The 11,378-nt window shown below is 32.0% G+C and overlaps 1 protein-coding gene across 1 annotated transcript; it reads right to left on the bottom strand.

The window, feature by feature from the left end:
* Nucleotides 1–5,943: 5,943 nt before the first annotated feature.
* Nucleotides 5,944–10,233, bottom strand: LOC132039657 (protein LURP-one-related 12-like). The gene is made up of 2 exons (XM_059430158.1): nt 9,874–10,233; nt 5,944–6,495 (listed from the first exon to the last, which is right to left on the bottom strand). Exons 1-2 carry the CDS (start codon nt 10,108–10,110, stop codon nt 6,091–6,093), a joined length of 642 nt encoding a protein of 213 aa, XP_059286141.1. The 5' UTR covers nt 10,111–10,233; the 3' UTR covers nt 5,944–6,090.
* Nucleotides 10,234–11,378: the final 1,145 nt, after the last annotated feature.

Here is an 11,378-nt window from a genome sequence, read left to right as displayed (position 1 = left end):
GTCACAATTAGCGCAGTGACAGAGGTTTATGCTAACAGTTTATCTATTAATAAGAGGCTTTCTCCCAACAAAGTGCTCCATGATATAGTGTCTCATAATGTTGATATTATAGAGGAGAATAAGGAGAATTTTGTCATGGAGGAGGACAAAGAAGAGCAGGTTAATTTAGTGAATGAGAAGGTTTATAAGTAGGCTGGGGTTTCTCACAAAGTCTCTAAAGGATTTCCAGTGCCAAGGGGCAAAAAAAGATGAATAAGAATGGTCCAATAGAACAACAACTCCCTATTAGGGTGTTACCAAAGAGAGCAATCAATAAATCCTCTTTTAAATGATGTTAAAGTCATTTATTTGGAATATAAGATCTGTGAAGACTCAAAAAGCATTTCATAGAATCCAAATGCTTCACAGACATCACAAGTTCTTTTTGATAGCCTTAATAGAACCTTTTCAATAGGCTAGGTACATTCAAAGATATAGGAGTAGATTAGCCATGGCTAATGAATTTTCTAATTGTAGTGGCAAGATCTGGTGCTTTGTTAACAGTAATATTGACGTAGAGGTGATTTCAGATACAATTTAACAAATGACACTGAGATTGTTCTTCTAAGATTTGGAGAAAACTATGTATACCACTCTGGTATATGCAAAGTGTGATGAAGTTGAAAGATTAGAATTATGGGATAACATGTATCAATTGTCCAATACCATCACTGAGGCATGGATGATTGGTGGTGATTTTAATATGGTGATGAACGATGAGGAAAAGATTGGTGGCATCCCTATTCAGCCTCAAGACGTGGAGGACTTTGCCTTTTATGTGAATTCTTGTGAACTGGAGGAGATTAGTTTTAAGGGCAGTCCTTTTACATGGTGGAATGGTAGAGCTGGAGATGATTGTATTTTTGAAAGGTTGGATAGAATGTTGATTAATGCTCCTTTGCAAGACTGGTTTAGCATCTTGAAAGTGGAAAATCTGGCTAGGACAGGTTCGGATCATGCTCCCCTATTATGTACTTATGGAGAAACAGATCAAAATCAGTACAAGCCTTTCAAATTTTTGAAGTTTTGGGTGGAACTTGATTATTTCATTAACACTGTGAAGCAGAATCGGCTAGTATGGGAACATGAAGACCCTTTCATTAGCTTTAAGTGTAAGATGAAGAAGCTTAAAGGGGCCTTGTCTCAGTGGAGTAGATTGACATATGTGGATATTTTCAAACAGATCATTATTAGGGAGGAGATAGTCAGAATTAAAGAAGAACTGTTTGAAAAGGATCCTTCTCCTATCAATAGGTATGTACTGCAGAAGGCTCATGTTGAAATGAGGAGATACTTACACTATGAAGAAGAATATTGGAGACAGAAATCTAGTCTTGACTGGTTTGTAGAGGGTGACAGGAATACAAAGTTCTTTCATATTATTGTGAAAGGAAGAAGAAAGAAGCCACAGATCAAGAAATTCAGAATTCAGAAGGGGATTTGATTAAGCAGGAGGATCAAATAGCTACAGAAGCAATCTCATTCTATCAAAAATAGTTCACTCAGGAGAATTTTGATCAGGTGGATGAAAGTCTTCTGGAGCAAGTTCTATATCTAGTTGATGATGGTATGAATGAACAACTCATAAAAGTACCAACCATGGATGAAGTTAAAGATGCAGTTTTCAATCTTAGTGGATCAAATGCTTGTGGTCAAGATGGTTTTTTAGGTATATTCTATCAGAAGTGTTGGGATATTGTTGGAGGGGATGTGTATAGTATGGTATTGTCTTTCTTCAATGGAAATTCTCTCCCAAAATCTATTACTCACACAAGCTTGGTGTTTCTTCCTAAGAAAGAATTGGTTAATACTTTTTCTGATCTTAGGCCAATCAGTTTAAGTAACTTCATAAACAAGGTGATATCTAGAGTGATACATAATAGGTTGGGTGATATTCTTCCCTTTTGGATATCTCCAAATCAAGTTGGTTTTGTACAAGGGAGGAGCATCATTGAAAATGTTCTTTTAGCTCAAGAGATAGTCACAGATATAAGGAAAAAAAGGGAAACCAGCTAATGTGGTGATTAAACTAGATATGGCTAAGGCTTATGACAGGGTTGCTTGGTCTTATCTTATCAAAGTGCTAGGGAAGATGGGATTTTCGGATGTGTTCATTGACATGATTAGGAGACTGCTGGCTAACAATTGGTATTCTATACTGTAAATGGCAAGGCTAAGGGTTCTTTCATTCTACAAAGTGAGTAAAGCAAGGAGATCCACTATCTCCTGCATTATTCATTGTCTGCTGAGGTCCTTTCTAGAGCTTTGAATTCTTTAGCTGAGGATGGTAGCTTTGTTGGATATGGTATGCCAAAATGGAGTCTAGGGATTAATCACCTTGCATATTCTGAGAAATACTCTTTGATGAAAATCATGGTCATTTTGAAGGAGTATGAGGTGTTATCAGGTCAGCTTATCAATAGGGTTAAAAGTGCTTTCTATATGTATGATAAGGTGGCACAGAATATACAACAAGAAGTTCAGCAGATTACAGGTTTTACTATAGATCAATTTCCTTTAAAGTATCTGGGGTGTCCTCTATTTCATACAAGAAGGAAGAAGATGTATTATAATGATCTCATTAAAAAGGCTAAGAATAAACTGCAAAGCTGGAAAGGAAGATTGTTATCTTATGGAGGGAAAGTTGTTCTTATCAGCAGTGTTCTTCAAAGTATCCCTATGTATAGTTTGTCAGCTATAGTACCCACTAAGTATACTATTAATGAAATGCATAGGATCTTTGCAAGATTTTTCTAGAATAAAAAAGAAGAGGAAAAAAAGGACACTAGGTGTCATGGCAGAACAATTGTTTACCAAAAGAAAAAGGTGGCCTTGGTTTTAGATCCTTGTATGATGTTTCAAAAGCTCTCTATGCTAATTATAGTGGAGATTCAGAATGACTAATTCCATGTAGTCAAACTTCATGTGGAACAAGTACTGTAAGAAACTTAAGCCTACTAGATTTCAGTGGAATAGGGGATCTCAGATATAGGAAATGATGTTGCAGGCCAGAGATGAAGTGGATAAGTTCATATGGTGGGAGCCAAACAATGGTTCATGTGATGCATGGGATGATAACTGGACAAAGCTTGGTCCAATTAGTCATTTTTTACATGAGATTGATCATATTAACAATAACATTGTGGAAGTTGCTGATGTAATGACAGAAGATGGATGGAACTTTGCAGAAATGGAGGCACAGTTTTCTGCAAATGTTGTGGAGCATGTAAAGAATGAATTGGTGTTTTTTCAGCAGACTCAAAGAATGATAGACCTTGGTGGACTTTAACTAGTTCAGGAGAGTTTTCAGTGGGAAGTGCTTGGAATATTCTTAGACAGAAACAGGAAACTTCTACATTCTATCCAAAACTGTGGGTTAAAGGTCTTCCTTTCAAAATATCTTTCTTATTATGGAGAGTGTGGAAACTTAAGTTTCCTGTAGATGATGTGCTCAAGATAATGCAGATTTCTATTGCTTCTAGATGTCGCTGTTGTGTTAATCTGAGTCAGGAGGAAACTATGCAACACTTGTTCTTAACTAGTTTCTTTGCCAAGTCCATATGGCAATATAATAAAGAAGCAGCAGGAATTACTAAGCCTTTTGGGTAGATTCATCAAACAATAGTGAAGTGGTGGGATAGTTCATGTAATGCTAAGTTGAAAACAATTATGCAAGCTATCCCAGCTGTGGTGTGTTGGCAACTTTGGAAGAGGAGAAATGTCATAATGCATGGAGGAAGAATGAACAAAAGTATGGTGATCCATGGCATAAATCTGAATCTGCATAATCTCATCAAGTCTTTGTATCCTTGGCTGCAGCAGGTCCCTTTTTCATGGCCTCAAATGGTGCAACTCTAGGAGGGACATAGGACAAAAATAGTTAGTAGCGAGGTCATGTGGATGCATCCAGCTATGGGTTGGTTCAAGTGCAACACTGATGGGGCCTTTAGGGGAAATCCAAGGATGAGTTCTGCTGCTTTTTGCATAAAAAATTATAGAGGTGACTTAATGTATCTTTGCAGCTAGACACTAAATAATACCACCAATATTTGTGCAGAGGCTATAGCAATAGGGGATGGTATTGAATATTCTGTGGCACATCAGTTCTTACCTGTGATTATTGAAACTGATTCCTTGGCTTTGTTAAACATCATAAGGCAGATATGGAGTATCCCTTGGAACATCAGAATGGAGATAAGGAGAATACAGTATTGGAGTAATAAGGGATAAGTGCATTTTGCTCATATCCTTAGGGAAGGCAATGCACTTGCTGACTGTTTAGCTAACTGTGTGCTCAAGTTTGCAGGTACTCTACAAGTTTATAACTTTCAGGATTTACCATTTGATGCCAGAAAGATATTAAACATGGACAAGGCTATGCTACCTAGTTTCAGATACAAAGTATACAAGTGCAGAGAACCAGATTGAAGATCTTCTACAGAGTCTGATCATCACTGCAGTAGTAGCATACATGAAGCAACTACATTCACAGCAGCAGTACAAATGAAGTTGTTGCAGTTCATCATCCAAGTGTAGTGAATAGGACACTCTTCTGCTGATTACAAACAAATTTGCTAGTGACATCTTCTAGCAGTTTTTGCATGTCAGCTTCAAGATGTGCTTCTTACTACTATCAAGGATACAAGCTTAATTTTAGAAGCAGAAATTCAGTAGCATGGAGAAGGCAGTAGTTTTCCAAATTGATCACTTGATTTCCATAGCACCTGGTGAGAGCTTAGAGGTGACTTATAATCGAAACATCATACAATAGGAAAATCTCAGCATATTCAAGATGTTGCGGAAAGGAAGTAGTTCTGATACAATATTTAATCCTGTACTTTTTGTTTCATTTGGAATTCTTTCTTTACATATTTGATCTGTCTTGAAATAAATAACCACAAGGATGGCTATGTGGTTTTAGAGGAAAAAAATAATAAATCACCATTTTATCTATTCCTTAATAGAGTATACAGGATCAAATTAGATTCGAGTCCTTCAATCAAAGAACCTTATCTAATCACTAGACGTTCCAGTTATTTTTTTCTCTTATTATCTTCGTTCTTTCTAATATGACTCCGTTTTTATTAGTAGCGTGTATGAAAAACAAAGCTGTATTTTTATATCTAAAAATTATTTAATTTTCAATATTTTATTTTATTTTCAATGATATGATTTTAAGCTCAAGCAAATCTCATAACATATCTAAGATTATCAAAAAAAAAAAAAAAAAAAAAAAAAAAAAAAAAAAAATCCTTTTAGAATTTGTGCCCAATAAATATCATTACATAAATCAAAATGGAGGAAGAATGTGTTTGTAATAGTACAATTTTTATATTCAGATGCTTTTTTATACTGTGTTTACATACCTTCGCTTTTTTCGAAAGATTTGATGTGATGCTGAAGATCATGAAATAAAGAAAAAGGTACATCGTAACTGAAGGAAAGAATAAAATTAAAATTCTATTTTCCTTTTTTTTCATTTTAGGTGACACATTTTCCTTGATAGTTTGTTCAGGAAAATAACATATTTTTATATTTTTCAAAATAACTTAATTTTAAATTTTCATTTTATTTCTAATTAGATAAGTTATAGTCATTCAAATACTGAACTTATTTTAGATCGTAAATTTTAAATCTTGTCCAATAATTAAAACTCCACATAAACTGATACAAAGAAATAATAAAAGGAGTAATTTATTGACTAAAGGGTGGGTGATTTGGAGATTCCCCAATAGGGCAACTTTTCAATCTGCTGCTGAATTCAGACGCAAGCAAGAGACAACAAAGACATTTACCAAGGAAGCAGAAGCAAAGACAACATACACGTACCCAGTACATCTAAACTCAATACTTTCGATGTGTAGCATACACAAAAATTCACTAAAATTGGAACAAACTTAGATATGAATGCATTACTTTAAAATATTATGAATTCAATACTAGAAACCTTAAATATTAAACTTATAAAATTTAAATTTTGGATTAGCTTCCGAGTAGAAGTACTTTGTAAAGAAACCATTGAGAAACAAATGGATGAACTATGAACAAAAATCAAGAAGAAAGGAGGGGATCATCAGCAATGGGGTCCTCATCACTAACACAATCATCAGCAAGAATTTGATCAAGCACAAGGACCAATCCCATAGCAAAGGCACCATCAAAACCAGGCTTGACACTTAAAGAGAAAACATCTTTGTCAAGCATCACATTATCACAATTAGCGTCTACTTTACGTCGAATTTCAGCAACAGATACTTTCTCTGCGTTTAAGAATGTGCAACTCCTCTCTGCAAATGACCCGTCTATCTCATACTCTTCTTCAGCATTATTGTTGTAACCCTCTACTGTAACAGTTGAACTTCCCATCATTGAGGATCTTCGAACACTGAATATTTGCTTTTGTCCTTCTATTATTTCTCCTAAGTAGCCTTCCCATCTTTGATGCAGACTTAGTCTCTGTTCCAATTTAAAATAATCAAAAGTTTGGATTTAAGTTATGCATACTGACATTGTAAAAATTCTTTATATACTTACTACTCAATTTCTTTTGTCATAATTTAATTATGTGGCAAATTTCGTTTCTCGAAATTTAAACTATATAAACTTTGATCAATATTTTTAAATGTATTTTTTTCATCATATTGACATAAAAAAAATTGTAACTTATACTTAGGGTGTTTGACTAGGCATGGAGTTTAAGAAAAAAAAGAAAGATTTTTGAAATTTGTGGTCCAAAATAAGCCATATATAGATATTTGTGTAGTTATAAATCATCACATTAAGGCTAAAATGGAAAATTTGAAGTTAAATTGTTACTAACTATAGAAAAGTGTAATTCTTTTTGGAACTGGATAAAATTAAAGAGTCACATAAATTGGGAATGAGAGAATAATATTTTTCGAATTAAATCAATGGCAAGTTTTGATGGTTTTTTTTTTTTTTTAAAAAAAAAAAAAAAAAAAAAAAAAAAAAATCCAGGATATTGTATGCCATTTTATAAGACCTCACCCCTGGTTCACATATACAGATTGCAAACAATCTAGGCAAAAAGGGAATACTTAGCAACGTATGTTGTACATTCTCGCAAAAAAAATACAAGGTTATACATTTAGCTAACAAACAGTTTGGATGGTTTGGTTATAAGTACAGGCGAAGGGTTATAGTTGGAGACCGGACAAAGTAAGATGATGAAAACTATGAATATGAAGCTTTTTCTGTTAGTTTAATTAGTCTGTATTCACACCATCTTTTGTCGAAATGTGCCTTTAAAATTTTGGAGTTTACATGAATATTGTCCAAAAGGTCTCATCTCTTGTTAGTGGTCTTATGTGCCCTACAGTACTACTAATATCCAGCTAACTTCACATTATAAATTAATTGGTGAAACATATATAACAGATATTAGTTTTGTTTAATTTATTCAATACTTGAAAAGCTACCTGCAGTAATTTATAACACATGTGTTAGTATTTAATTAGTAGTGTCGAAATTATAAGCCTAGTTGTGATGAAATTTCATGTCTTAGAAGATTTTGATTATATATACTACTGTATACTTTTCATTTCACTTTGATGCTTAGTCTTATTCAAGATTCTTTGTGGTTGTGTGAAATTAAGCTACCGCAGCTCCTTTTGCTAAAATGGACTCAGCCGGTCAGTTCTTCGGTCGATTTTTGTCGTGTTGTTTTGTAGTCACCATTAGTTTTTAAAGTCATTATGCTAATTAATTGGACCAAAGGTGCTCCACTTTAGAAACTTAAGGGATTAAAGATGCTCAAAGTTATATTTGAAGGACCAAAATAGACCTGCTCTCATAAATAAAGAACAATTTTGGCAAAATACTCATGTTAATACTATTATTATGTTGCTAGAGGTATTTTAGAGAAGTAAAAATAGATACAATGCAATATATTAAATACTAAAGTGCTACGGTAGCTTGCTGGTATGATACTTCAATAGTCCCCTTGAGGTCAATATAGTATTTAACTGTCAGCTTCGACTCTTTAACTAATCAGCTCTGTGTATTTAAATCAAATTGGAACCTGGGATTGGCTACCTAATGAGTATATGACTATAACAGCAATAAAATATTATTGTGAAATTGAATTATTCAAACAACTTAAAACCCTAACTTTGAGAAAAATTCTCATTTCTCTTTTACTATTTGCAATTTTTGGATATTAAAATTGCAAATCAATTTTTGGACATTAAACGTGTTGTGTGTTGCTCTTTCAATTATAAGTTCTCTTAATTTTTCTTTTCTAATTGGAGTTCTTGAAAACATTCTATTGCATTTTTCTTGTGGGTTAAACTCTATGAATGTATCTAAGATTTATCTGAATTGATATTTTAATTTGTAATTTAACTTGACCTTGTTTTTCTAAAATATGACATCGCCCTTATTCATTTTTCACATCTTTAATGTCGACAACGCTTATGAAAAATTCTGCGCGTACATTATTACTTTATTAAATATTTGTTTTACCATCACTAGTACATAAAACTTAAGTAACTCTTAAAGCAAATATGTGACTACAATTTAAAAGTGAATCAACTTACCAGAGTAAATATATGCAATTAACCGTAAGAGGTCAACTACAATTTATAATATTAGAAAATGAAAGAAAAGATCTTAGTTGAAGAACAAACTGTTTTGTCTCTCGTAGTAATAATCTCAAACAAATTAATGTCTCCGATTAGAATTAAGTTTTTTTTTTTTTTTTTTTAAATAAAAAACAACATGTACACATAAAATATCACAAAAAAATAAAAAGTACAACAGTATTGCCCATTTGTTTATTTAAAATTTTAGATCAGTACTTTATGGCAACAATACCAATTTCTGATCACATAGCTCTAGTAGCATTGTCTTTGACCCCATATATATACTAAAAAAAGTTTATTAAACAAAATCTATATTTGGATGAAATTTCCCAAATTGGCACCTACCAGTTGTACGGTTTTTTCACTATAAGTAAATAAAATAAAAAAAATATTAACATGTATATTAGCTTAATCGATCTTGCATACATCTATTGATCTAAGGGCCCGTTTGGCCATGAATAATTTTTTTTTTTTTTTTTGGAGTTTTATTCCGGAATCATGTTTGGACATAGAATTGTTATAATTTTCTAGAATTCAACTTGAATTTCGAAATATTCCTAGGAAAACTCCAAATACATGTTTTCACATTTTCACTCAAAACCACGCACAAAAATTCAATATCTTTCCAAATTGTATTTATGTCCAAACAAAACTCCAATTTTAAATACTATTTTTTAATATTTCTCCAAATACTATTTTTTTTTTTCAAATTTGACATTTTTATTGTCCAGACGCTTACTAAACTTCTGAATTCGTATTTGTCGTGATCTATAAGTATTACTGGTTATATTGTAAACCGAGAAAGTTAAGGATCTATTAGTATTACTCCCTCATTCTCAAATTATATGTCATAATTTCTAAATATAGTTATCTCAAATTATTTATCATTTAAAAATTTAAAACAAAATTAATTATTTTTTTCTACTTTATCCCTAGTCGTAAATTAATTGTTCTCGAATATTACAAACATCTCAATTGAGTTTTTATTTTTAATTTAAATTAAGATTTGAGGTAGGGAATTGAACCCTCACCTATAAGGTGAAAGTTCAGATAGTCAACTAATTGAGCTACTAAGATCCCCTCAATCGAGTAAATATATAATGAAGACATATTATATTTCAAGCCATAAATTAGAGTAAAATACTCAAAAACTTCTTTTAATTAATGTTTTTGTAAGAGGCATGTAAAAGAGAAACACGACAGATAATATGAGGCGAGCCGGAAATAGTACCTTCCGTCTCAGAGTGAGAAGGGATTTGCCAGAAGCATCCATAAGAACGAGTTCAACCTGGTCACGTGAGTCCGGATTATATGTGTCCACTCTGAACACCATTTCTCCTTTACAGTCATATGCAGCAAATCCATCGCCAGTGAAGAAAAGAGATGTCTTTAGAACAGTGAGATTAATCTCTTCTTCTTTGTACACTATTAATGCATCCTCTATTACTTCAGCAACTTTACCCTCCATTTCTGCTTTATAAGTTTCTCTCTTGCTGTAACTATCAAAGCTTTTGTAATTTAGGCAAGAGAAGAGACTGGAAGGTAGTTAAAGATAGAGATAGAGAGAGGGGAGATGAATTAATGAGATAACTGGAAGATTATTTACATCTGATTTTATTAGAAGATTTTTAATTTATAGCACATGAGTGTTACTTACGATTCTACTTAAATATCTTAATAATATCTATCAGCATATTCTCTACTCCCTGTCTCAAAATATTTGTCGTATTTTTCATTGACACAATTCTTAAGAATATAATATTAATTAGTAGGTGTATTTGACTATTTTATCATTGTTTATAGATATTAATATTAATTAGGAGGTGTATTTGACTATTTTATCATTGTTTATAGATATTTCTTTTTATCATTGTTTATAGATAGTTTGGTAAGTGGTGTTTTTACGCTCTCTTTTCTTGGGCATGTTTGGAAAGCCACCATGTAATTGGTAATTACACAATTTGACTGTTTGTTTGGTCAAATAATTACTGATTAGTGTGGGGTGCGTGATAATTACACTTTCCAATTCTCGGAGGGGGGGGGGGGGGGGATGTTAATCGTGCAAATACATCCTGTAATTTCAGGGTTCCTCTTTAAGTTCTTTCTTTCTTTTTTGTTTTATTTTAATTTTCTTTTCTTTTTTAATTCATTTTTATTTCTATTATGTAATTTCTTTTTTATTTTCACTTTTAAATTATTTTTATTTTTAAAATATATTTTCTTTTTATATTATTTACCTTTCATTTCCTTTCTTCTCATTCCCAACATTTACTTCTTGTTGTTCCATGTAGTTGCTCATATTTTTTAAATTTTTTATTTTATTCTTTTAGCATAAATGTGTTATTATTCTAATTTTTTAAACGACACCTCTTAATATTAGAAAATGAATCATTAACAAACATGACATATAATGAGTAATGTTATTAAAGTAGAATTTCGTTGTGAATGAGGTATAGACTTATATTTTCCTTTTCTTTTGAATTATATTTACTTAAGTTACGTTGGAACTATTTATGTTATGTTGAAATTTGGCGTAAGAGTATTATGTTAAAAAAATTCCTTTGGATTGTGAATTTAAATTATATTTTCAATTTTAATTTATTTGCTTTGGTATTATTGACTTGTTATTTCACATTCCATGATGTTTATTTTTCACTTACAATTGATAGATATTTTTTTGTCAAATATTTGAAAACTGTTATGACATTATATTTATAAATATTAATTTATTTATTT

Source organism: Lycium ferocissimum, chromosome 12 (assembly GCF_029784015.1).
Source record: "Lycium ferocissimum isolate CSIRO_LF1 chromosome 12, AGI_CSIRO_Lferr_CH_V1, whole genome shotgun sequence".
In the NCBI taxonomy this organism is placed as follows: domain Eukaryota; kingdom Viridiplantae; phylum Streptophyta; class Magnoliopsida; order Solanales; family Solanaceae; genus Lycium; species Lycium ferocissimum.
The sequence above is the reverse complement of the archived record's forward strand: the minus strand, read 5'-3'. Positions and strand labels throughout refer to the sequence as shown.